The sequence below is a fragment of the Cervus elaphus genome, chromosome 10 (assembly GCF_910594005.1).
Source record: "Cervus elaphus chromosome 10, mCerEla1.1, whole genome shotgun sequence".
Classification (NCBI taxonomy): domain Eukaryota; kingdom Metazoa; phylum Chordata; class Mammalia; order Artiodactyla; family Cervidae; genus Cervus; species Cervus elaphus.
In genome coordinates, this window is record NC_057824.1 from 15,060,917 (window position 1) to 15,088,916 (window position 28,000).

General features: G+C 45.9%; 1 protein-coding gene across 3 annotated transcripts; it reads right to left on the reverse strand.

The window, feature by feature from the left end:
- Positions 1–35: 35 nt before the first annotated feature.
- LUC7L (LUC7 like) lies at positions 36–27,972 on the reverse strand. 3 transcript variants are annotated; one of them, XM_043915707.1, is made up of 11 exons: positions 27,761–27,967; positions 26,868–26,938; positions 25,797–25,891; positions 21,655–21,753; positions 11,225–11,335; positions 10,092–10,235; positions 6,531–6,707; positions 4,288–4,376; positions 1,535–1,564; positions 996–1,163; positions 36–379 (listed from the first exon to the last, which is right to left on the reverse strand). In XM_043915707.1, exons 4-11 carry the CDS (start codon positions 21,748–21,750, stop codon positions 238–240), a joined length of 957 nt encoding a protein of 318 aa, XP_043771642.1. In that variant the 5' UTR covers positions 21,751–21,753; positions 25,797–25,891; positions 26,868–26,938; positions 27,761–27,967; the 3' UTR covers positions 36–237. The 3 variants fall into 3 exon arrangements, with proteins under 3 accessions (XP_043771642.1, XP_043771641.1, XP_043771640.1); XM_043915706.1 differs by lacking the exon at positions 27,761–27,967 and adding an exon at positions 27,235–27,659; XM_043915705.1 differs by lacking the exon at positions 26,868–26,938 and having other exon boundaries at positions 27,761–27,972.
- Positions 27,973–28,000: the final 28 nt, after the last annotated feature.

The window sequence follows — 28,000 nt, forward strand, 5'->3', positions numbered from 1 at the left end:
CCAGGACAGCAGAGACTGCACCGCGGCCGCCAGGAGGCAGTCTGTCAGGTTGTTTATTCCCACTCAACATAACCCAGAACACAGGAGCAACTCTGTACACCTCTAGAAACTCACAGCTAGCTCCAAAACAATAGAAATGTTAAACTACAAAAGATGAGCTGTATTCAGCAAATACAAAGGGTAACATGAGGCTGTGTCAAATGTGGATCAAACTATTTACAGCGCCTGGGCGTGGGCTCAGATCTCGCCGGCCTCCTTCTCCTCCGACCTCCGCGATGCGGCCTTCCCATTGGCACTCTCAAGCCTCCAGTCGGTGGCCCCCCGCTCACTCCGCCCGCGCTCCCAGGACTCCTCCCTTGAAGTCCGCTCTCGGGAGAACCTGGAAAAAGGGAACCAGAGGCTCATCGAAGGCTGGCCCTCCCTCTTGGGTGCTCCCCAGGCACTGACACCGTGGACCCTCCCTGCAAGGGAAGGGAAGACCCACACAGTTGGGAGGGCCCAGCAGGCACTGCACAGGGAAGGCCAGGCAGCCAACACAGAGTGGCATTTTCAGAGCATTCTAGTAACATGAACAGCTTTCACTAAAATGTAAACAGTGCAAAGGAAAATACAGCAAGAGTCATCCATTATGTAAAAACACAATGGAGAAAAAGTACTACCAAAGTGAATGGTGGTCGTCTCTGAACATGATCATTAGCAGTGCTGTTTTTTTAACCACCACAACCGAGGTGAGCAGCCTATCAGGGCTGTGTGTACCAGACTGGCGGTGCACGTGCAGCCCGAGCGTGGCCTCGCCTACATGTGACACGGCCGCAGCTCGCAGCTGTCCAGCCCTGAAGCCACCTGCTGCCCCCAGCAGGCGGAGGCCCGGAGCCCTGGGCCCTGTCAGGACCCTCAAGGCCTCAGCGCCCCGTCCCTGGGCGACAGGCCCCGAGCCCTGGCGCACAGAGCAGGGCTCACTGCTGCTGCAGACACTGAAGGAGCAGAGTAGTTACTTGTATTTCGAGCTCCGGTCCCTGGATGCCCGGCGATGGCCGCGGCTGTGGCTCCGGGAGCGGCTCCGGTGGCGCCGGTGTCTGTCTCGGGACCGGGAGCGGGACGACTTCCGCCGCTCTCTGGAAGTCGACCTCGACCGCCTCCGACGTCGGTCCCGGGAGCGCGACCTGCAACAGAGGCTGTGCTGACGCCTTACTGCTGTCTCTCCTCTCTCCTCCCAAACCTGTAACCCAGGTTCACAACCCTCCCCCCAATGGCACCCTGGTCACGAATAACTGGCCAGACCCTCCCCACCGATGCTTCCTGCAACATGCCAGGAAATCTCTGATCATCCCTCTCACCGACAGTGGATGCCCACCCCCTGTTGCACTGCGCCCCAACCAATCCCAACCAGGACTCTCCTTCTAACCCAGGCTCTGTGCCCTCCGTGACCAGCCCTGACCCCAGACAACAAATGCCAAGTTATAAAGGTTAAATATTAAGAAAAAAGCATGTGGAAAAGGACATCTTACTGAGAAAGGATCAATGGAAAACCTACCTCCTGCGATCTCTTGTTCTTGATCCAGACCTAAAATGGAAAAAAAGATGAGCAATTCCCCCAAAACAGCCCAATTCCTTACAGCTGAGGGGAGGTGCTTCACATCCACATGGTGAAGAGGGTCAACTTCCCACAGGACCTGCTATGAGGCCCGCCCCGGGCCCCCAACCTGTTGGAGGGAGAAGGAAGAGACAAGCACGCAGGGGTCCAGGCTGCACTGAGCTGAACCAGTGGTTCTGCAAACTTCACAGTGGACACCAATCCAGCTACACAGACAGTCACGGTACAGGGCTGGGCAGGATACCTAAGCTCCAAACCCAGGCTCACTTTCCTGGGAGTGCTGCAGGAGCTCCTGGGAAACAGTACACAATCAGCAATGTAAGAAATGCACCTGAGGGACCTTCCCTGGTGGTCCAGTGGTTGAGAATCCACCCTGCAATGCAGGGGACATGAGTTCAATCCCTGGTCAGGGAACCAAGATCCCACATGCTATGGGGAAACTAAGATCACGTGCCACAACTACTGAGTCTACGCACTCTGGAGCCTGTGTGCCCTAAGGAAAGATTCCACATGGTAAGAGGAAGACCCTATGTGCCTAAATTGAGATCCGATGCAGCCAAATAATATTTAAAAAAAAAAAAAAAGAAATACACTTGACAACAAGAATGCAGGTCTCATATCCTATTCTAAGCAGCAATTTTCAACCTGTGAAGGAGGAAGTGACAAAATATGCTGCTCACACACCATGTGGCTAGAGAATGATTTGATAAAATTTCCAGGAAAGTAACTTCCTTAACACCTACCAGTATTTATATATTAAATTCCTCTCTCCCAGGAATTCTAAGGAACTTTATATATACTCAAATACATACAAGGATGATCGCACTAGCACTCATTCAAAAACACTTTTATAATAAGTCACCAAAAATTAAAATTAAAAAGCAAAGTTAACAAAAGCAAAAGTCAACAAGTGGGAACTACATCAGACTAAAAAGCTTCTGCACAATGAAGGTAACCATCAGCAAAATGAAAAAGCAACTGAATGGGAGAAAATATCTACAAATCAAGTAACTGACAAGAGGCAAATATCCAAAATATGAAAAGAACTCACATGACTCTAATGGAAGGAAAAGAAGATTCAAAAATGGGCAGAGGACCTGAACAAATGTTTTGCCAAAGAAGACATACAAAGGCACAGGAAAAACTGCTCCACAACATTACTCATCAGGGAAATACAAACCAAACCACGATGCGCTGTCACCTCACACCTGTCGGGAGTGCTACTGCCAAATGACAAGAAACAGGTGCTGGTGAGGATGTAGAGAAAAGAACGCACTGCTGGTGGGAATGTAAACTGGTGCAGCCCTTATGAAAAACAGGATAGAGGTGTCTCAAAAAATCAAAATGGAACTATAATATGATCCAGCAATTCCAATTCTGGATATTCACTTGATGGAAATTAAATCACTATTTTGAAGATACTTACAACTCCGGGGTCACTGCAGCATTATTTACAATAGCTCAGACACAGGAAAATCTAAGTGTCCATAGATAGATGGACCGATTAAGATGATGTAGTTGTATATATACAGTGGGATGTTATTCAGTCACAAAACAAGAAGGAACTCTGTCATTTGCAACAACACAGATGGACCCTGAGAGCACTATGTTAAGTAAAATAAGTCAGACAGGAAAAGATAAATGCTATAATGAGTTCAGTTATATGTGGAATAGAAAAGAACCAAACTTACAGATACAGAGAACAGACTGGTGGTTGTTAGAGGTAGGAAAACAAGGGTGGGCAAAGGCGGGAGAATAGAAAGACAGGTGATGACAACATCACAGAATGGCGCTGTGTAGCCTCAAGAGCACGCCAGCTGCGGGAGGGCCCACGTACCCGTGCACAGAGCCCACCCCACGATGGCGGTCGCCTGTGTGGAAAGACCCTCGCATCTGTGCTTAATTTTTTTATACTGAGTCTCTTTATAATCAACATGTTACATAATTAAAATAATGAAAAACAAAAAAGTTAACAAGTTATTCACTAAGGAATCCCTCCAGGAGTCTGTGTGCCCAATACAGAGCCTGGCTACTCTGGGCTCCAGACACTGCCCTGAACTCTAACCAGACCCACCACCCCCACCTGGCTGCTCTCAGGCATCCCAGCCCTAACACGGCCAGGACCACCTCTTCCAAAACTCCGCTCCCAGGCTCCCCTCCCCTGTCACTGTCAGCGACCACTCCAGGCCAGCTCCACTCCTGCTCTGCACCACTCACAGCGTCCGCTAGCAGATGCTATCAGCTCTGCCCCTAGAGCACACAGCTCGTCCCTGCCCCCTCCTGGGCCTGGACCCTCCCAACCACTCATGTTCTCCTTGCTCCCACCTGACCACCCCCAGCCCTCGGCCCATGTGAGCCCGTCCCTGGTGGATCCTGCCATAGGGCTTGCTCTGGGCGGGAATCTTTCTGCTTCTTTTCACGGCCATCAGGTACCTGGCAGACCTCAAGTGTCACAAGTAACAGCAAGGCTGCCAGGTATATAGGGTGTCCTCGGGATTGGTGGGGTGTCCTCAGAATGGGGGGGTGTCCTCAGGATAGGGAGGGTGTTCTCAGGATAGGCAGGGTGTTCTCGGGATTGGGGGTATCCTCGGGATAAGTGGGGTGTCCTTGGGATGGGGCGTGTCCTCGGGATAAGTGGGATGTTCTCGGGATGGGGTGTGTGCTCGGGATAGGCGGGGTGCCCTCGGGCTCACCTCCTGCTCAGCCGCTCCTCCCGCTCTCTCTCCTCTCGCCTCCTCAGCCGATCCTGATTTCTCTTTTCCTGCTTCTCAGCCACGGTTTTCTAAATAAAATGGAAAACTGGGAAGATGAGAGAGGCACATACACAGTAGGGTGTGAACACTGCTAAACAAAGCGCCTTTACATGACCTCAGCACTGGCGATTTAAGAATCTAAGGGAAATTCAGGGAACAGGAACACAATTTTTATTAATAAAACCTCTTATTAAACAACAGAAAATACATGGAATAAAAACTGTTTTATAAAATCAGTGACAAACTACTAATTCTAACAGGTGCTGTACTTCTAAGTTACAGAAAGTTTATCATATGACTTCAAATCAATCAAGAAAGTTAAGGTTTTTACCCAAAGGAGACCCCACAAACTTTATGTAAAGGAGAACACGTGTATTTGATCAAGCACATCTTGCTGTGGGGAGCCAAGCTACCCAGTCTTGTTGCCGCCTGTCCTGGGGATGGGTTGTGGTGGACATGGAGGGCGGGAGGGGGACAGGAGGTGGCCTGGAGACCCCGCCACTGGAGCACCCCAAAACCCACTTGGAGCCTTTCACGCCATCTCATGCTGCTGAGGAGAATGCCTCCTCACCTCCCCCCAGGGAGGGGAAGCTATCCAGAGCCACGAGACAAGGTCCAAGAGGGCGTGCAGCATGACCTAAAATCTCAGTGCCGACAAGAGCTAGGCCCCCAGGAAGAAAGGGCACGGCTGGGGATGCGTGCGTGCGTGTGTGTGTGTGTGTGTGTGTGTGTGTGTGTGTCCTCAAAGCATCTGGGCCAAGCTCTCCTGTGTGGCTCCTCCAGCTCTGCCCTCTGACGTCATACATCCAACACTGGGGGCAGGTCACAAGGACGCTGTCTCAGCACCTCAGCCTCCACACATATTCCGCCCAAGAACCAGCCTAGGGGCTAGCATCAGCTCCTTCCCAAACCCTCCCAATCCCTGAAACATCGGGTCCCCCACGGGGAAGTCCTCGCTCTTCCCAGCCTCCCTCTAGGTGCAGGCGTGCACACCGCCGGGACCACTGAGTGAAGCCCTCTCTGAACTGGGCACGGAGCTCCCACCCTCCTCATGGTTAAGAGGTGCACTTCCAAGTAACCTTTTCTGCTGATACTGTAATAGCTATTTACCGGAATCTGTAACTTGGCTGTTTTACTCTATCAACTATATATTGCTCATAACCACAATGACAAAAATACGATTTTTAGATCCGTGAATACTTAAGGTCTAAAGATTTCATGGAAAGAAGTTTCAATGTATGCTGATGTTATGTTAAAAAAAAAAAAAAAAAAAGGCTTTCAGGTATAAGAAACATTAGGGCAAAATTCTGGGATGTTATGGAATGCAATGATAATTTAAAGGAAAACAGGAATATAAGGAGTAGATTTTTTATGAAGATGGTTAACTGCCACCAAATTGTTATTTATACTATATCAGCTACACAGAAAATATGTTTACATTTTATACCATAAACCTATACCCTCCAGGGACCCTCCCTGGGCGTTAAGGGCACCACCCACTGTCCCTTCCTGGGGCCACACATGGCCTGAGGCCTTGACTGTCAAGGTGGCCCACGTATCTGTCCTTCCAGATTTCGGGCTTCTGGAGGAAAGGCCTGCATATTTCCCAGCATCCTGGTATACAGCTAGGCAGGCTGAATCAGTCTGAAAACAATTCAGCTTATCCCAAAGTTGCTTAACTTTCCTTCTCAGCATTCCACATCCATGACATCAAATGCTGTAGTCTAACCCAGGAAAACAAGAAGCCCTGAGGAAGGGACAGAGGCATCCAGCCATGGGGCAGGGCCACCAGGAAAAGCCCCGTCACCTTCTCATGCTTCTAGCCTGACCACAGGTCCACCTTCGCCCAAAGAGAAAAACCACAGGCTACTGTCTCTCTCACCTCCAAAGAGAAGTGTTTTCAGAGGGGTGCAGGAGTTCTCTGTACCTGGGATGAATTCTGCCATTGTTCTCTGTAAAGAATGGGTAGTAGACTAAACAAACATCCCAGGCCCTGCTGGATTCTGAGATCTCAGGGAACACAGTGATGACACCTGAGTAAGCTCACTGTAAAGCTAAAGTATAAAACTAAGGCCTGATACCTCCACCAACAAAAAAAGAACACAAGGTTTGCTACAAGCAGAGAGACAAGAAGACAATTATGACTTTGCAGGCTTCTTCAGAAACACAGCACATTAACATACCCTTAACTGATCGAGCTTCTCACGGATCTGAATGAATCCCAAGTGTAACTTGCCCCCGAAGTGGTCTGCAAGACGACGGTCATTGTCATGGAGGCCAAGGTAAGCTGAACAGACCTCACAGACACGAAGCTTCTGTTGCTGAAAACTGGACGCAGGCATGGAATTTCTGTATTCTTCCTGGAGAGTGGGAAAAGAATGATCCAAGTGAGGTTAACTCAAATGCCACTGTCCACTCAACCCCTAAAATGGAAGTACATGAAGGGAAGTGACTTTTATTTTTAGCTGCCCAGCTTGTGGGACTTTAATTCAAGGACTAGAGACTGAACCCCAGGCCCTGGCAGTAAAGTGCCAAGTACTAACCACTGAACCACCAGGAAATTCCCTAAAGATGATTTCAAAATACATAAACCTGAATCATTTACAAACCTTCAGATACTTGTAATTAAATTGTAATCCAATTTAAACTGTTTGTTTAAGAAATGAACTAAAAGTCATGATTTCAAAGCAGTGAGGGATATTCAGAACACTGAGACACACGGGAGACTCTGTGCTAACGGCCAGTGGGGAAAGGGAGTCCCTGTGATGGCGGAGAGCTCTGTGAAGACCAGACTACAGGCTCCTCACAGCGCCCCTAATCACACCAGACAGACAGGCAAAACACAAGAGCATCCAGAGTCTGTCCCGGTATCCAGGAATGCACGATGCAGCCCTGAAACCTAAAATCTGGAAGGAGAAACACACCAGACATCTCTTCAAACGAGGAACTGTGCCTAAGGGAACAGAACAAAGCGCGCACACATACCCCCTGCCCCTGCCCAGCAGCCAGTGGGGTCCAGTCTCATCACAGGGAGCCACTCTGCCTCAAAGGAAAATACACGAATACAAAAGAAAATGACCCAGGACACACTGATGGCTGCCTGTGCTCAAATTAACACACTCCTTCAAAATCTAGGTTGAGGGATGCATTTCAACATTTGTCCTTGAAGAGAAGACAATGTAATAATCTTCCATTAATTCACACATTCAAAACATTCCCTAAGAAATGCAGGTTAAAATAAGACATCATGTCACTCATTAAACTGACGGAGACACAGAATACCAGGCCCTCGCATACCCTGACACTGGCGCCCATGCAGCACGGTTACTGTGGGGGGCGGCCTGTCTGTAAAGGTGGGGTTACCAGAAACACCCCTCACATGAGTACACTGCTGGACACACAGAACCGGCCGTGAGATGAGAAACCATCAGTGACCTGGAAAACCACCCATGGACAAACAGCCATGCGCCCCTCAAATGCAGTCCTGCAGCAGTAAACAAACTGAACCCATCCGCCTACAGCAGCCTGGAGAGCGCTGCCTGGCGATGCAAGTGGGAGGACCTGAAGCACCAATGCGGGACGCCTACACACCTGCCCAGGAACACACATGGTTTATGAGCCCAGGTGTGCAACGAATGCACACCAACGCCTCTGGGGCCAGAGGGGAAACACGGTGAGCTCAGATTTCCATTAGAGTGCTGCTTCTTTCCTAAAGAGTCAAACAGCTTAACGAGAAGCACTAAACGTGGTGGGTGAGAGTTATCTGAGATAATATTCTACATCTTTCAGTAGTTTTGAAATTATGAATGCCATCCTCTAATATCCTTCAAAATAAATTCTACGCTGAGTGAAAAAAAAGTCAATCCCTAAGGGTTACATACTGTGTGAATCCATTATGCAATGTTCTTAAAATAAGCAAATGCTGAGAACGGAGGGCAGACTGGTATGGCAGCAGGCAGGACCTACAGGTGTTGAGGGGTCACTCAGCAGCTGTTCTGGGGTGGGAGGCTGTGCTACAGTTTAAGACAAAACCACTGCGGCAAACTGGGTAAAAAGCACACAGTGCCCCTCCATCTCCACTTCTTAGGACACCAAACAGCCTTGTCTGCCACTAAGGGCAGGTCAGACACCACCCAGACCAGCACAGCGGAGGCTTGCCCCCTCCAAGCCACCCTGTCTTGTCTGTTAAGTTTTAAGTAAGGGGGGCACTCAGGTGATGAGGACAGGGACAGTGGCCGGAGCAAGGCACCTGGAGTCCCCGTGTGTATCGACTCCTGCTGCTCTTGGGGCGGTCTGCAGACATCCAAGTGGTGAACCCCACATCTACATTATTTCAAATCTCAGATCCACCTCACAGGTTTCTGGTGTCTGCTCTGCTCCTCAATGCAGGAAGGCTTGGCCTCAGGTTTCACTAAAAGGCTACAGAGCTCCTTCCTTCCTGACCCTCTGACCTTTCTGCTGGGTACTGTCAGCAACCCAGGGAGCCTGACTCCATACACTCAAATTTCCCCTTTAAATACACAGAGGTGTGGATCGTATGTAAGGATTCTGATGCAGGACCTGGGACTCCACATGCACGTGTCACTGCCTCAGTGGGCACTCGGCAGGACTCACGTGTTCCGCTGTCATCACTGAGCTCCCCTTCGTCTCAGGTGCCACCAAGAGCCAGGGGAGCAGCAACAATCAAAACCGGCCCTGCACTGGCACGCTGCCCACTCCGCCATCGCGTCTCCATACACCATCCAAACCATCTTCTGTCTGAGTCTCAGCAAACGGCCTTCAGGGTCACCCTGCCCTACCTGGACACGCCCTGCACCCCAAGTCACTCTTAAACTGAGACCCCATTTCTTTGGAGCGCCCATCTTCATCAGAGTGAATCTTAGCCAGTACTCACATGCATTCTGCCTGGCCCACAGGAGGAGTAAAGGTACACTCCCATCCCTCTGTCCCTGACTCCAACCTTCCCACCATTCTCGAAGTCCATCCAGGCCACTTCCACTCCAGTGGCGAGGATCTGAGAAGCAGAAAACCCAACAGAGGAAACAGTTCAGACAGTCCTGGACTCAGCTTCTGCACCACACAGCAGAGTCCTGGCCTGGCCACCCAAGGACACCACCTGGGTGGTGTCCATAACCTGCACGGGTCTCTCCCCCGAGGGCACAGCACCACTAACAACCCGAGGCCTCTCTTCACAGCAACTGCAAAGCCAGTTAGGCCCCATCACATCAGCTGAACACCTCGCACGCCGGGCCCTTCCTGGAAGCAGACGGACAGAGACCGGAGGTGCTCACTAACACAGACAAGCTAGGCTCAGGATGCACTCTACACACGGGAGTGATGCTCAGAGCTCAAAGTGCCCAGTCTGAGGCCTCAGGGGTCAAGCGAGCAGTGAAGACACAAACCCCAGGGTGTGCTGACTTGAAATTGTACCATCCTGACATGATCACCCTATTTCCAACTCCTCCCCAATATTCAAGAAAATGCTGGAGAAGGAAATGGCAACCCACTCCAGTACTCTTGCCTGGAAAATCCCATGGACAGAGGAGCCTGGTAGGCTGCAGTCCATGGGGTCTCCAAGAGTCGGACACGAGTGAGCGGCTTCACTTACTCACTCAACCCTACCCTCTCCTTAAATAAACAAACAAAAAAAAAAGAAAATGGAAGCATGGCTTCCTTTTAGTCCAATGGTCAGCTCTCTGAAGTTACTATGTTTCTTCCCTCTTTAAAACATTTTCTTCACCAACCTCAGCTTCTTTTTTCTTTGCACGGACTTTTTCCACTTCCATGAGAATCTTCTGTGATTCATCCACATTTCCTTCAGCTCCCAGCTGCTCAGCTTTAGCAAGAAGCTTTCCTATTTCTTCATTCAACTCATGTACTTTTTCTGCCTGGAGAGAAAGAGACAGCCACGTAAGAAGACATCTAAAAACAAAAGATGAGAGCTGGGACGGAGGCTGAAAGGGTGGTGGTGGTGTGTGTATAGTTATGACTGATTTGTGCTGTTGTATGGCAAAAACCAACACAACACTGTAAAGCAATTATCCTCCAATTAAAAAAATAAAAACAAAAGATTTTTTAATGCAAAGAGTGTTTCTCTTGTTGCATTTCTGCTGTTTCACAACAAATACACCAACAGCTGGAAACTTTACTGATGACGTGAATTCTAACAGTTACAACGCCCATACTGCCACCACTGAGACCGACCGTTAAGTGTCAGACCGTAACTCATAAGACCCCTGCACTGCATCCTAGCAGAGGCAACACCCCTGACACACGCCTGTCACTCCCACGGCCGTTAAGGCCCGTCCTGTGGGCCAGCTTCAGGCCGTCACTCTATACACCTCATAGTACAGCTCAGTCGCCAGGTGAGGGTAACAAAATGTGTGAGCCTAAACACATACATTACTTACCCTTTAAGCAAAATGACTAATTACTGGGAGTTTCTTTTAGAAATAAACAGCACCACTGGGCTAGTTAAAAACTGTCTATCTCCTAAGAAATATTTTTATAAAACTGAAAGGAGAAAAAAACACTGAAGAGAACTCCACTGAAGAGGGACAAGGCCTTCTCAATGACGTACATGCCAATTTCACCAGGTCTACTTATTCCTCCCTGATACAGACACACCAGAATTTAAGCATTTCCCTGCTAACTTATCCCATTTCCTGTTATGCGGAGGGATGTTAATAAAGGAACTTTACGACATATGCACCATGCAGTGACGGGCTACGAGCCTGGTGACGGCTTCCCTCCTCACCTCGAACAGCCAGGGCAGTGGACACCCACTGTCCACCCCGAAATGCACACTTGGCACTGACAGGTCCCAGCCCCGCTTCTATACCGACGACCTGAGGTGGAGGCCTCCCTACCCGCATACCTTCGCAGAAACTTCTGCACTGATCTCCTCCTGCGTCTCTGCCAGCCGTTTCTTGGCAAGTTCTGTTCTCCGATCACACTCAGCGATGAAGGACTCCAAGTGATCCATCGCCTAGCTCAGGAGAGGCAGAGGGCTCCGGTCAGTGACATGCCTGCAACCTCAGAGCTCACGTGTTCGATAGGAAATGCAGTCCTGGGTTGGTTTTTTTTTTTTTTTTTAATTTTTTATTTTTTTATTCTTATTAGTTAGAGGCTAATTACTTCACAACATTTCAGTGGGTTTTGTCATACATTGACATGAATCAGCCCCTGGGTTGGTTCTTAAGGCCTCTTGGTTCAGTGGGAAGATCTGAAGCTACACTACTGCTAACATGTCCACAATCACATTCAATCAAGGGGCTTTGTTAAACCAAACGACCATACACAAGTATGGTCTTCATTTGATTTATCTCCAAATGTGTCAAAGAACCCCCATCCCTCAACAATTTCAAGAAATTCTAAAGGAAGCTGAAACACCTGGCCTGACTAACTGTTCTGAGGGACAGGAGAGGCTAGGCCGTGTTATGATGTCAGAGGCCCTCCACTGGTGAGGCGTGGGGTGCAGATGTACTCACTGGTCTTTGTGAGCCACGTAAATATTATTCCCTCATGTTCTGAGGGTAGAGTTCCCCCTTCCACCTCAAAACAAAACAATAGAACAAATGTTACTTGAGCGGTGAACACGTTCAGTTGTGGCCTACCATCTAAAGCAGTGGGAAAACTGTTTACTACTTACCCAAAGAGATAAAGGAAAAGACACTCTGAAAAGAGTTGGTGGAAAACAATAAAATACTAATCAGTAAGTGGTCATATATGCTAAGCAGTTAACTTGCTGTGACTAGTCAGGCCCCAACATAACTTCAGATACACATACAAACAGGACATCCCTTTTTCAACTGCCAAGCTAGGACCAGTGCTGGGCAGCAGGCCCCACGCTCCTGACGCAGGGGTGTGTTACACAGACAGCAAGTGATGTCGGCAGCAGTGACGGGATTAGACAGGGAGAGCAGAACGAGGAAAGCGAGGAAAGCTCTGGGTGCAAATGGTAATAAGGCAGATCAAAGTCAGGTCAAGGGACCAAGAAGTGATGACCTATGTCCCTGCCTCCAGATGTGGTCTGAAGAGAGCCCCCAGCAGGGATCAGCCTGACAGTGGGGTCCCCGTTTTTCAAAGGAAAGCACACTTGGGCATTGGTCAAGACAGGGAAGAGGCTCTCTGACAGCACTACACCTGCAATCCACCAAGGCAAACTCCCCAACTCCACACTCCTGGAGCTGAAGACCTTCCTGTTATTGGTCCTCAAATATTCTCGATGAACATTTCACTATGCTCAAATCAAACCATTGGGAAAGCCAGTGACCAGCATTTTTTGGCACGCACGCACTGCATTTCCTGGAAGGATGTAGAGCTGACCAGCTCTGCTGACAAGGTGGGGACTTGACAGGATCAAAGTGCAAGTCAGGCACCTCCCATGCTCATGGGGACAAGGGCTCCTGAAGACCAGCCCAAGAGGCCCCAGGGCCACCCGCGCACAGGTGCTGAGACCTGGGTAGAGAGTTCCTCTACTGCCTCCCCAGAGAGCAATCTCACACCCGACATGGAACCAGGACTCCGCTCATCAGGGCTCAAGTGGGCAATTCTGCCAGTGCCTTTACCAAGCAAAGAACAACTGCACCTTACTTTCTGAAACTGAGTCTCTATGGACTCAGACATCTGATCAGCTAATAACTAAATGGTAAACTTCACAGCACAGAACAGGCAGAATGCAGAGACATCTCAACTGAATGTTCCTTAAAAGATGGCTCTGTTCTGCTGCCCCTCCTTCTCTTCAATGTGCTTCTCAATTTCATTTTGGTTCCTAAATCAAAGGGCAGGTTTACATTATGAAAATAAAATTTAGAAAGAAGGTATTCAAACCTACAAATTAAGTGCTACTGACAACCTACCACTTACTGGGAAGTCATGCACCTCTCCTCTGTCATGCAGGGCTGTGTGATGAAGCACATACTGCTCGGGGGGCTGAGCTCACAGGGCTGCACAAGTCTCACTCCTGCTGAGGCCGCCCCTCGCCCCAAGACGTGAGGCGCTCTCCCTGACCCTCCGGCCCTGCAGCACCGGGAGCCCGAGGAGCCCGCGCTGCCAGCACAACAGTCAGTGCAAACACGTGCCTCAGGACAGCCACCGAGGCTCTCCAGGCACCAACTCCCAGATGGAGGAAAGGAGCACAGTCCCCACAGTCCTGAGGAACAGCGCCGGGAGGCAAGGACCCCCGCGATCTGACTCCACAGTCCCTACACTTGGCCCTCACAGCTGAGGCAGTACTCACCAGCCCAGTACACAGAAACTAGAAAAGGGCAAAGTACCTCGCCCAGGGGCACAGGGACTCTAACCCCGGACCTAAGAGCACGTGTGACTGCCACACTACACCCGTGTAAGACAGAGAGCAGTGGTCCCACTAGGTGAGATGGTGTGTTGCTCTAGAAACCTGTTCCATCCCAAAGGAAATCAACGTGGGGAAAAGGTGAACTGTGTTTTCACTGATTAGAGAAAAATCTTTACATTTTCCAAATGTGAACAGTGAAGAAGCGCGCTGCCCTGTAGCCTTTCCGCACAGTTAAGTCAATGTGAATTAACGGCGCTCTGTGTGTCCACGTCCAAGTTGAGATACTTGAGATGCATTTACACAGATGACCTACTCCCTCTCCTAAGGAACTCCTGGTGCAACTCTCTCAAGAAACTAAGGCCAGGTCCTGGGGTGGTCAGGCTGAGGCTGTGCTGGACTAGAAAGAGACAATGGTGAGGTACTTTCTCCCAGGTAACCCAAGTTTTGGGTGGAGGTGCCAGCCACCAGCTCAAGTTGAGGGTCTAGGCAGGGTATACCTACACAAAGAAACACCTTTATGACAACCTTGTCAGACCCACAAAGAAATACCTGCTTAGACCTCTCTGAATGGCAAAAACTGGAAGTTTGGTAACTTGCTCTGTTAGTGAAGACGTGAAAATGGGAACTCCCAGGCGCCGCTGGGGGCAGCACTCACCCTCTTGAGAGCATGGTGGCACTAGCCGCCAAAATGACAAAGCACAGCCTTTCTGGGGGGACAGTCCCGCCTCTAGGGATCTTTCCCAGACACACTCAGGATGTGCTGATGTGTCCTACAGCACCATGACCATCAACAGGCGCTGGTCCTACAAAACAGACACCCAGCCTCTGGAATACTGTGTCACCACAGAAAGGGTGGAGTTAACTACACAGGGAATAATCTGAGATATATGCTGAAAATTAAATCAAGATGAGGGAAGAGCAGGCAGACAAAGCATGTGTCCGGGAGACTGCTACTTGTGTTTTAAGAAAAGTGAGGAAAAAAAAAAAAAGAAAAGTGAGATACACACCCCTCAGGTTCCACATAATCTCCAAAGGTAAGAGAAGAAACTCAACACCTGGCTACCTCTGGGGCCAATCACGGGGCTGAAGAGCAGAGCAGAAGACAGGCTTCACAACACACCTTTCCCATCTCAAACTCTGAACCATGTGAACACCTTACGTGTTTTACAATTAGTGACAAGCAGCAACCCTAGTGGCGTAACTGATCTAGGCAATAATCCTCACTGCTGCTGGACACACACGGCCCCAGGCTGATGGGGGCCTGAGCAACAGCAGCTAGGCTGCCCGCGCCGCTCCAGTCCACTGACGTCGCACTGCCGAGGTGACGCGCCAGCCGCTGCCCAGCTCCACCTCTGCGCTACTCTGTCAAACGAGAACCTGATTCTGACCATCCTGCATCCAGATCTAACTCCCCAGCTTACAGGAAATTTCAAATATAAGGGAAAACACGTTAAAAAGACTGCATCATAAGGATACAATCAGCAAAATCCAGGATATGAGAAACATTAATTTCTTCCAACAGATGTAAAAAGACTTACAAGCATCCTAGCGTGTAGATCTTATTTTGGTATCTCAAACAAAAGACTGAAAAAAAAAATCCTTTTTGAGACAATCTGGGAAATTTGAAGACTGTTAGATAAGGTTAAGAAATTATCCTTTAAATAATAAATATTTTAAATAAAATTATCTTCTAGATATATTTGCAGTACTTACAGATGAAATTCCATCTCTAGGAACTACTGTAAAATAATCCAGCATGGAAAAACAAAATAATCAAGTCTTCACATCAACAATCACTGAAAACTGGGAGACGAAACCCAGAGATGATCACTATATTATTCTGCTTACATTTGCATGTTTAAATTTTTTCTCAACACATTTAAAAAAACATGTTAATAAGATACAAACTACTATGTATAAAATATACAAATAAGGTCCTACTGTACAGCACTGGAAAATATATTTAGTATCTTGTGATATACTATACTGGAAAAGAGTCTGAAAAAGAATGTATAGGTACGAAAAACTGAATCACTTGGCTGTACGCCAGACACTAACGCAACACCATAAATCAACTGTACTTCAATTAAAAAAGAAAAACACGGTAATAAGTACATTCTGTCCCAACCAACTATAATACCAGATTTTTGTATGCAGAGTAAAAAGAACTTCACAAGTCAATGGCAACACTGAAATATCTACAGATGACAGGATGTGTGAAGTCTGAGATTTGTGAGAAGTCAGTTGGCCATGAGCTGATCATTCCTGAGGATGAGTGACGGGTACACGGAGATCCATTAAGCCGTTACACCTCCTGCTGTCTGAGATCCTCCAAGGTAAAACATAACAAAGCAACTGGCCATCCAAGGTCGGCCCGCAGCACTTGAACAGCAAGCTGTTGCTCCTTTTCCACCTTGAAGCTGTGGTAGGGGATTGCCTCTAGGGAGTGGGGGGGCACAGGGAAGGAGGCTTTCCGGGTTTTCCGTGACAGTCTGAGGAATTCTGATTTGGCCACACTTCCAGTGAGAGCACACGGTGAGTTCCAATACACACACACTTATCCCTTTCTTGCTCAGGACTTCCTAAGGAATTTTAAGTCACTGAACATTCAGGTCTCACAAACATTAGTTTCAAGGGCACAGTCTACCATTTGAGTACCTCATCATCTGTTCATTCATCATTAAAGTGTTTTTTGTTGCATCCAATTTTTCAACTTTATAGACGATGCTATGACAACACTACTTTGTGTACCACTGTTTGCCTGTGTTTTCAACCACAGCTGACCCTTGAACAACGGGCGGGGCGGGGTCGGGGGAGGAGGCATTAGCAATGGATCCTGTAGCTGTGCAGTATGCATTTACTGAAAAAAATCTCTAAGTGTACCCTCACAGTTCAAGCCTGTGTTGTTTAAGGGTCCACTGTACTTAAGACAGAGAATTTACAGAAGTAAGTTATAAAGCAGAAGAACCTTTAAATTTTCATTTCTGCACACTATATTAGCAATTCAATTGGACCTAATGATTTCACATGACTTAAAAAGCATAATTCTTTCTTCCTAAGAAATAATCAAATGAGCTTGGTAAATACCTTTTGAAACTGTATTAAAACACATATACAAGTACACAATTTTTACTCCATCTGGGACAGTTTTTAAAGCTTTTTCATTTCTTACATCAGTGCACACATTTTCTATGATCTATACCTGTGCAGCATTTCACTATTTAAAACAACTATATCCATCTCACAGCAAGTATATTATTTGCATTTTTTCACCATTCACTAATTCAGAACAATGCAATAAACACCTTAAGTCTTCTCATACACAAGCAAATACTCTAGGACCATGTCTTACAAACTGCTTAGAGGAGATTAAAAGTTTATAAATATTTTAAAATTGTATATAAGAGCTGATGAGCTCTTATGAAAGATTTTTATACTGAAAGTCAAATGTCACCTAAGCTGAGCAACTAATTCAGAAATAAAACAGACTGGAACTTCCCTGGTGATCCAGGGGCTGAGACGCCACACTCCCAGTGTAGGGGCCCAGGTTTGATCCCTGGTTGGGGAGCTAGATCCCGCATGCCGCAACTAAAAGCTCCCTGTTTGTTTGTCATGACTAAAGACGCCGCGTGCTGCAACCAAGGCCCAGCGTAGTGAAATAAACTTAAAAAAAGAAAAGAAAAGAAATAAAACAGACTAATAATGATGTTGCTTTCTATAAAAGCATAATTTTCTTTTAAATTAATGCATCCACTTATTAATAAATCCACTAAAAACTCAAGTTCTAGAAGTTTTTCTGACAGAATAGATGAAACGCATCTAACATGCAAAAGCTTTCATGTTGGTATGACTATAATAATCTATTCTAAAACGCTGTCTCTAATACAACCTGAATAAAGCTCCTGAACACCCCTGACTGATCCACTCAACAAAATAACTCTCCCAGGGTCATGTGACGATGCTCCCATGACTTCTGGCAAATAGCACCAATCTTACTATACTTTCAGAGACTCTGGAGATAAACGTTAGGCCCACCTCACAGATTTACTGTCAACAGTGAAGAGATTATACCAAAACACTTGGTAAGATACACAAATATAAGTCACTAATAAAAATAATGGATTAGTGACGGTTCACAATTTGTGAAAACAAAACCTGTGTCCGTCTTCTAGTAGTGATGACTACACTGTACTCCCTCCAGAAACCAACTTCAACACAACACAGGAGCTGCTGCTTCCACGCCTGGGAACTGAACCATCCACACGGCCACGTGGCAGGCTTGGAGCCTCACACCAACAGCAGCTCCTCCGGAGGCAGCAACAGGTCAGAGAGATCAAGAGTCAGCTCACTGACCCCATCTGGCCAAAGCGCTTCTGAGGTGTTCTGATTTATCAAGATTGCAATTCGAAAAGAAACATCACAACTAGCTTTTGCTATATACGTGTGCTCATCCTGAAGAGCCTATCTTCGAAAGATACAAGTGACCTCTGGAGAGGCACTGGATAGGAGTCACGTGGAAAGGGCAGACTTTTCACCTGGAATCTCTAACAGTTGTCTTACCTATCAAGAAGATTGAAAAAGTTATTCCATCAAGTTCTTGTAGCAAACCTGTATTCTGGAAAAGGACTTTATTTTTTCCTTCTAAGTTTATTCTGCATAACTAAGGAAATAAATTATTTTAGCCTGGTATTTCAAAGCCAGGCCACATTTAATGTATTAAAGTAACCCATGCACATCCAAACACTACTAATATGTATTAAAAAGTCAAGGCAGGATAAATTTTATGGCTTGTGAATTTTACCTTTAAGTCATTATTTTTAAATATAATGGCATATTTTTAAAAATCATAGCAAATAATAGAAATAATAATAAACAAATAAAAATAGTAAATAAACAAAAAGTTATGGCAAAATCTTCCTAACACCCAGAGCTCCACAAAGCACCACTCACTGTATGAAAGGGCAATAACTAATGTTAAGTAGTCCTCATTAATAAACAGTCCCATTATGTCCTCTTTTCACTTTAAAAAAAAGTTGCAATGAACACCTTTTCTGTGGACTCAGTAACACATACCATTAAGATACAGTCCCAGCAGCAGGATCCGGGAACGAGTGTATACATGCATTTAACATGCTGACAGCTACTCGCTGACTGCTCTCCGACAAGCAAAGCTGCTCCAAGTCACCCCCCACTCATCAGAACAGGAAGACCTCCTCCGGAAGTTCAGCACTAGCTAGCAAACATTTCAACATGAACCATCTATAAGGTAAAATATGACTTTTTCTAAGACAGAGAATATACCTATTATTTAATATATATATTATATTTTGGCTGCAGCTTGTGGGATCTTAGTTTCCAGACCTAGGATTGAACTGGAACCCCTGGCAGTGAGAGGAGGAAGTCCTAACCACTGGACCATCAGGGAATTCCCTCAAATATGATTTTTAAGGAGCTGGAGGGAGGGGTGGTCACCTTTTAAACTGGAAAAGGTATTCCTCTAAATGGTAAATTTTCACAGTACAAAAACGTCTCTTGACCTACTCTAGCCCTCCAACTAAGACAAAAGTGTTCAAAGTCTCGTGGTTTCTTCTAAAATTCCTCTGTAAATCTAAGCACGTCAACAACAGTAAACACCCTTTCTTTTTAAAAATCACACTATGGAAGTCATCATATCACACCAGTTTTCCCACTTTATCTCGGACATAATTTCACTACCTCAACCCTCTTTCCAGAGTTGCACGTCATCCCACTGTAGAGAGCAACGACCTGACCAAGCCCTCACTGATGGAGTCTGCAGGCTGCAATGCTGCAGGACTATTCTGAGGTAAATTCACCTGTGCTCATAAGCAAGCGTCATCAGATATACTCTCAGAGCTAGCACTGCTACCACGTGCTTTCCCATCCTCGGGGGCTCAGTCATTCAAGAGGTGTATCAGAATTACTTAACTCTCCAACTCCTCAGCCTGAGTGAGGGTGAATACCGGTCACAGGATTAGATGCCCACTAAAAATGTCCTTTATCCTCTGACCGTTTTCTATTCAGCTCTTGTTACAGTCCTTTTCAGTCATGATGAGCTTTATCATGAAAGGTACCTGCCCTTCATATGCTGCAGATGTTGTGTCTCAGCTTAATTCTTATTTACATATGGGAATTCTTGATATGCTAGTATTTTAAGTTTTTATACAGAAAAAATGTATCCATCTTTACCTTACAGCTTCTTAGGCTTTATAACATATCAAGATGGCAAAACAAAATTCTCTTTTGGGGGATCCAACCCGGTTTTTTGCCAACTGGGTAATCCACAGTTTCTAATATTGTTCATTAAAAAAACTCATCTTCTCCACAGTGGCTGAACACATGCCCCGCATAAAAATACTAAATTACTGTATGTTTCAGTCTTTCTGTATTCTCAATTTCTTCTATTACCCTGTTTTTAAATACTGAATTCATCAGGTCATTTAAAAAGCACAGGGACATTCTAATTCAGCAGAAATCCTAAGATTTGTGATACAAAAAGCTACATAACTAAAAGTGAAAATTTAACCCATACATCTCTGTTCCTGTGTTTCTGAAACCTGGTATCCCAAGAAGATTCAACTCTGATGCACTTGAAAAAGAAATGGCAATTTTAACCACTTTTTAAGATTACTGATTTAAGTAGAATTTACTCCAGCTACAATATATCCTCTAAAATGTCCACTGGGAGAAAAAAAAAAAACACGCCTTTCCTTGATTTTCATTTCCCGACTTCCTCCCACCAAGCTCAGTGCCTTCACTGAGTGCTTTCCTTCACTCAGGAACCTGAATGGCATCAAACCCCTCACTGACTTCTGCTTACTCTAGGAATGGAGGACTCAGAAAAAGGCAAAAAACTAAAACGGAGTGGCTCTATCGCCGAATCCCTATGGTCCAGTGGTTAGGACTTCACGCCTCCACTGCAGGAGTCCTGGTTCAATCCCTGGAAGGTGATCTAAAATCCCACAAGCTGCACAGCATAGCCTAAAATAAATTAACAAAATAAAGTGACCAAATCATGCATTCCCAATGCAGACAGGAATGAAAACTGGTCTTAAAGAGTGAAGAAAATCTTAAGATAGTACAATGGTTTGTGACCTGTAAAGGATCACAGTACATAAACTGATATGCTGGGTATCTGTGTTACAGAATTTCATGGAGGGGACAACCAACAACAACAAAAAAATTCATGGAAGGGAGATGGATGAATTAGGGGAAAGGGTCTAAAAAAGGCTCCTTTGGGAGGGAAAAATGACAAAAGTTATGAAATACTTATTTATAACGACTAAATTGCAAAAGATTTCATGGCCTGATAATACCAAGTGTTGGTAAGGGTATGTTCACTGTTATTAAATGGGTAAACTGATACACTTTATCAAAAATTAGGGAGGAAAAAGAAAAAGAACTATCTTGCAAGAATAAACATGTGCAGCTCCTATGAGCAAGCAATTCTTCTCTTAAAAATATACCCTAGGTTAACTGTTGTACATGTGCACCAAGATATTCAAGAACATTTATAATGCTATTCATGATAAAAAAGACAAAAACAAAAAACCCACTAGAATCAACCCAAATGTCTATGAATATAGAATGGATAGTTCAGGGAACAGTCAAGCAGCAATGAAAACAAACCATACCCAAAAAAGTATGTAAAGGCACATAGCACTGAAGGAAAACTAAAGTTACTAAGATTACCTACACTATAAACCCATTTCTGTAAGTTCAAAAGCAAGAATAAACATAATGTCCAAGAAATCATAAAATATATAATAAGAAACACTTTAAAGAAAACAATACAGTACAAAATGTAGAAGAGTTGGGATGGTAGACAGACACAGAACTGTCCTGGCCACATCCTAGCTCCCAGCCAGAGAGTGGAGGAATAACATCTGTTTTATAATTTTGTGTCATAACTTACACACATTACATTATTCTTGTTAGTGCAGTATTTGGCTCTTCACAGTAGGGAACAATTAACATCAAATAAAACTTACATCCAACTCAAAAAAGAGGTCCCTTTCTTTACTTGCAATCTCATAATCTGCTCGGAGGGCCAAGTCGTGGATTTTGGTACATTCTCCTAAGTCCATGCGCTGTGAAAGAGAAACAAAAATTTACACACAAACATCTAACCATTTGTAGGAAGCACATGACCTGGTGGTAACTGTCATCAAAATCAACAATGCTTTTTTGAATGCTGCCTATGATAAGAAAATTAAGAAACAACGGGGCCAAGAAGTCTTATTTTCCTTTTTCCACCATGATTACATGACACTCAAAAAATATGCACTTCAGTGTACCTATGGAACCAGAGATTACTAGACTATTTTTCATTACTTAGCATTCACCATTATTATTATTTCATGAGTGACATAAGAAATGTCTATTTAGTAAAGAGCAGCATGGGGGAAGGGGTGGCAAGAAGGCCAGGAAACAAGAGTATCACTGACAGCAACAAGTTTCCATGCATTCCTTCCTATAATCCTGACCACTAAAGCCTAAATCACAGAGACAAAAAGAGGAAAGAACAGACAGAAATCAGGTTTTGGGGAGCTACCACAGAACCTAACACCTAACGTTAAGTAGCTCTTTGCATATCAAAGGAAATAAAGCACAACCAGCTGACTCAGAGCCAACGACTCCATTCTAACCTGGTAAAGGACTCTGGACACACACCTGGGGACACAGACTGGACCACTCACTCGCCCCACTTGAAAGACAAAAGGCTCTTTCACCAAAACATATTATTTGTGTTACCAGTTAAGACCAGCCTAATGTGCTACTGTCGTGAGCACAGACAGAATAATTAGACAGCAGTGTGCATTTCTTCTTACCTAAGTCCTAAGTAAAGGACCCTGTACAGGGACCCCCTCCACTCCTGTCTGTGGTCATCTCAACAGCAACAGGGACGTTTGGATGCTGAGGGTCAGGTTAACAAGTCAGAAAGTGCCAACTGACAAACCCCAACAGCCCAGTGAGGAGATGCCTCAGGAGCCCAAGCTGCTGGACACAAGCACAACTATCTAACAAGGGAACAAAGAGCAGCAGAGTCCAGAAATCCTTCAGCTCAAACTACAAGTGTGTTCAAAACAAGGTTAGCAAAAGACTCCATGGATTACAAAATCCTTAACATTCTACGACAGTTTCCAGCTCTTTGGCCCTAATCTCAGAAGGTGCAGCCATCCTTATGACAAAATGTCCTACAGCATCACCAAGTGACAGAGCCAAGGGTGGAGTTCATATTCATTTTGACCAAATGGTAAATGCAAAAGCTGTTTTCCTTCATTACGCTTACTATGAGGTCACGTGCAGCTTCTGTATGTTGGTTACATGGGGAATCCAGAGGTAAGGAAACACAAGTTCTAAAAGCTAAAGCTGCAACTAGAATTGCTATCATTGTAAAGCTGGCAAATTCTGCTTCATTCACTCTTTTAAATACCCAACATAATCCTTAAAAAATACACAGCTTCTGAACTAAGCTCATAGACAACTACTGAGCCGTTGTTCTACAGCCCGAGAGCTGCAACTACTGAAGCCCATGCTCCACAAGAGAAGCCACTGCAATGAAAAGACACTGAATGAGAAGACCGCTTGCTACAACTAGAAAGAATCCCATGAAGCAACGAAGAACCAGCACAGCCAAAAATAATAAATGAATAAATGTATTTTTAAAAACATATATTTTATGTATATATACAGCTTCTGGATTTCCCTAGTGGTCCAGTCGTTAACATTCCATACTTTCTAAGCAAGGGGTGCAGGTTTGAGCTCTATTTGAGGAACTATGATCCCACATGCTGCATAGCCAAAAAAATCACACAAAGGTAACTAAGTGCTACAGCTGAAAAACGAGGCAGCTCTTAGAAATTCTTTAAATGCTAACGAACATTCTGTTGCTCAAAGAAAAACTACTTCCAGATGAAGCAAGCAACAAAACCACTAACTACTAAAAATCTTAAGTGCAAATCAACTTCCATTCTAAAAATTTCAACTGTCAAGAAAGTTTCAATATTAGGGAACCACACACGGAGCAAAACTGACCAATACCCTCCTTCAGATGGGAGCGCTCAAGCGGCCACTGGCACAACAGGTGAAAGACATGCCTGGGACTCCATGTGCCTCTGAAGATCGCCCTGCAACTCTGCCAAGGAGGTAGACGTACTAGCCAACTCCTCTGGCAGCCAAACACCCAACAGAGCTGAAATACCTCACTAGTTTACTTCTTCCAAAATACTGCAAGGGGCTGTCAAATACAGCATGCCAGACCTTCTATCTTCTTTTTTAATCGCACAAACATCTGTGTTCTCTACCCTCCAGAGGTCTCACACAGCAGACAGGGAAGAGCAATAAAGGCTCTTTAGAGAACGTTCAGAAAACCAAAGTTCTTCCACAGAGACAGGTCACACTGCCTTCCCTCCAGCTATCCCTCTGGTCTTACTATCAATATACCATTTTCCCATTCCATTCCTCTGCTGCCTCACCCCTATTGACAGGAGAGAGCCTGGAGCAGCCCTTAGCATGCTGAGGGTTCTAACCACTGTCCTGTGGCTTATACTCAGTCCATCTCCATGGAGCACAGTAGATTCTACCCCTGCCACCCAGGAGCCCACAGCCATGAGGCTCCATCTTTACACTCGCCACCCAAATTCCCAGCCCTCATCTCTGGCCTCTCATCAAAGCCCCACAGTCTCTGCCTCCTCCCCCTGACCCACACCAACCCAGATGCACTCCTGCTTCCCTTGGCTCCATCAGCCACCTGGAGCGCTATTCCCTCAAAGGTGCACATGAGTGTCTTCTCTGCATTGAGGTCTCTGCTCCCTATCCTGAGAGGCCTTTCCATATTGCCCTATCCAAAACAGTCCAAAACCTACTTCGATATTTACCGTCTGTCCTGTTTCTCCATTAGATAAGAGTAAACATTTTTTGTACCACATCCCCAGTGCCTGGCAGAGTACTTGTACAGTAAATACTTGGCAAATTAACCTATACCTAATACAATAAACATTTGTAGGAAATGCCCTCCCTCATCAGCATTCCAGAAAAATACAGCTGAAATGTTTCACTCTGGTGCATGTCCCTCTACTTCCTCTGACTTCTTCCACTAAGACCTACCAACAACTGCAGGTTAGGACACCACCTACTCCAGGCTAGGAGCACACTCCTGGCTGCCTGCTATGACCAGTGGAAGGCAGCAGTCTACAGTGACGGCACCCCCATGATCCAGAACACTCAGCAGTCATAGCCAGTCAACTGCAAGCAAGACCTCAGCTAACAGAGGCGTGAGGCTCTGTAGCCGTTTCCTATTTGCTGTCAGAAGGGCAAGCCTGAGAAGACATAATACACCAGCCCAGTGTTTCAGAAACTCCTCCCCAAAACGGGAATGACAAAAGCACCAATTAATCCTAAAAAAAGCGTTCCCCAGCACATGCATATTGAACCCTTAAAACTAGGAGACATTTTTACATTACATGAGGGGGTTGTGACATCTTAAAATGGTGATGGTGTTTATGAACTCATTTTCTGTAAGTGGCTGAATCATGGTAGATAATCTGACATTCTTTAGTCTTCTTAAATACTAAATAACTTTGAATAAATGTTCATTCTGCAAAACTAGCATTTATCTGTTTGGTTCATATGAAATGAACTTAAAATTGTAGAGTTCTATACTTATCAGATCATGTACTGACTTCCTGAAAGGGTGGTGTAACACAAAACTGCAGATTAACATTAGTCCAGATTTTTCAAAAACTTACAAATCTGGGAAAACCATACCCTGGTTACCAGATCAAAAAACTAGTATGTGTTTAACCTGAAAACAAACCAACCCTTAATCTTACAGAGCTACAGGCTAACCTGAAGTACTCTTTTTGCTAAAGCCAAAGGAGATTAGTAATATTTAACTTGTGAATACCTCAGTATAAATAACTCTCTCAAAACCTGAAAACCTCACAAACAGAACTTTATAGAAGTGAAATAACATTATATAAAATTTCACCAAACTAACAGAAGCTATCACTTGAAGGACAGTAGGTAATTTCCGCTTAGTAAAAGAAAACACAATTCAACCTGAAAATCCCCACTGCCTGCAGAGCACCCATGTCTGAGTATCCTAGGACATCCCTCCAGATGCACCTACCGTCCCAGCCAGAATGTCGTGGGGGCAGCAGTCCAGAAGGTGACTCTTGCAGACACGGTCATCTGTAAACTTGACCCTCTGTCTGGTTTCGTCTCCTGAAATTCATGTGTGGTTTTAAATAAGACAATATTATCACATTAAGCACAAAAGCATATCTGGTACAATTCACCTGGATGATTTGCAGACTACCAAATACTCTGAAAAGCTGACCTAGACGTCTTTTTTTAACAACTGGAACAAAATACAGATGATTTTTGATGCTACATATATCATGAAGAATGACGCTTAATGAGATCTGACTCCGTCATTGTGCCAAAGAGATCAAGGAGTCAGAAGTAAAATGTTGAGCACCAAAAGGCCATTAGCCCCACACATACATGTGGGCCATGAGATACCAAAACCCATGCTAATCAGAGGGCCATGAATCACCACGTGTGACTTAAAAGCTGGTAGTTTCCAACAAAAGCTACTTACTAGTCTAATCATTTTGCTATACACAAATGTATAGGCAATATTTTGCCCGAAATTTTATGAAGAAAGCTTTCCCTATTACTGACTTGATAAATAACCTAGACTTAGTCTACCTATCCCCCTTTAACCCCCACCCTTAAAAAAAAAAGAGTTGGCACCTGGGAGTCACTTTTAACAAGACAATACCAAGGGGAAAAAAGCAAAAAAGGAACTAGGTTAGTCAATACACACTGTGAGTTCCAACACATACTGTACCCATCTGCATTCTTCAAGACCTCAGCTGCAGAATTTTATGCCCGCTGTTGAAAAGTTTTAAAGGAAAAGTTTTCTTGCCCAACCTGCAGTAAGGAAGTCAGGGGAATGATACATAAAAGTAAAGGCAAAGTGGAATGTGACAGATTTTAAAGCTAATCTGTGTATATGACACAGAGCTGTGTAAAACTAAAGGAGGAATATATTTCAGGATTTGCAAGCATCCAGGATTAATGTAGTGTCTTTTTATTGAAAATGTTTTCTTTCTAAACTACACTTTTAAAGTTACTTGTGAAAAAAAGCAAACACTTTTTTGTTATAACAGCTTAAAAATTGGTTGTGACTCACGGCTCGATGAACATGAGGCTTTTCTGCAACTCCCTTGCAGATTGATGTAGGCAGGCAAAGATACACTGAACCTTTATAAATAAAATAGAGGGGCCACAATTGTTCAGTTTGTATGAAATAAAAATATGGGAAGCAATTCAAAAGCAACTCAATATACAAAGAAAGCTAAAAAGCACTTATTCACCTATGAAATAAAGTGCAATGAATCTGCACAGCCCTGCGAATGTGCCAGTGTGAACTTACAACTTCATTACTTCGGTAGAAAAGAAAACACAAACCACAGCAGGTACATAGTTTGCAAAGATGCAACCGCTTTCTCCTGAGACAACCATCATGATATTGCGTTCCTCCCTACAGTACAACCTACCTAACGACTGCCAAGCGCAGGCTAAACAGAAGCTCTCCAGTGTGGCTGGGGAAAGGGGGGGCTGGAAAAGCACGCGGCAGGAACCCACGTTAGAAAAGCTCAATTTACGGCTCCCCTTACAATGGTACAGAACAACAACGGCAGGGTTTCCAGGCCCATCCGGCTCCCTCGGGTGGAGGAGCTCCGCCAGCCCGCTGCCAGCGACCTGTGCCCAAGCTGGCTGCAGCCCTTCGCCGACTCCCTGTTCGAGGAGAGGCGAGGGCCGCGGGAGGGCGGAGAAATCGCAGCAAGGTCGACGGGGAGGGGGCTGGCGCCCCACTGACAGCACGGGCTCCGAGGGAGGAGCCCGCCGGGGACCCACGCCGACAGGGAAGGCTCAGACAAAGGCCCGGCGCCCGCGGTCGGCGCGCGGGGGAGGGGAGGGCGCCCGCGCAGGCGCAGACGGTCGCGGCCCCCGCCTCAGGCCGCCCGGCGGCCTCGCTTCGCTCCCGCCCCAGCCCTCGCCTGGCCGGCCGCCCCGACTCACCGTCCCGGGCCGTGCCCATGAGCTGGTCCAGCAGGGCCCGCATCTGCGCCTGGGCGGACATGGTGGCCGGCGGGAGCGGCAGGGGTGGCCGCGACGGCTTCTCTTAAGTGGCGGCGGCGGCGGAGGCGGCGACTGCGACGACGAAAGCTGATCCTGTCGGTCTCCAGCCCGCTCGGCTCCTTCTCGACGCGGGGAACGCCGGGAGGAAGTGCGTCGACGCCGGCGCGTGGCCTGCTGGGA

Bases quoted from the DNA above. Each gene is read 5' to 3' on its own strand.
- LUC7L (XM_043915705.1), bottom strand. From the start codon at position 27,821: ATGTCCGCCCAGGCGCAGATGCGGGCCCTGCTGGACCAGCTCATGGGC. The intron at 10,236-11,224 runs GTATGCGGGTAG...CTTTCTCTCCAG, and splicing joins GTGCAGAAGTTTCTGCGAAG to GCAGAAAAAGTACATGAGTT. The intron at 1,565-4,287 runs GTGAGCCCGAGG...TTTCCATTTTAG, and splicing joins GAGGAGCGGCTGAGCAGGAG to GTCTGGATCAAGAACAAGAG.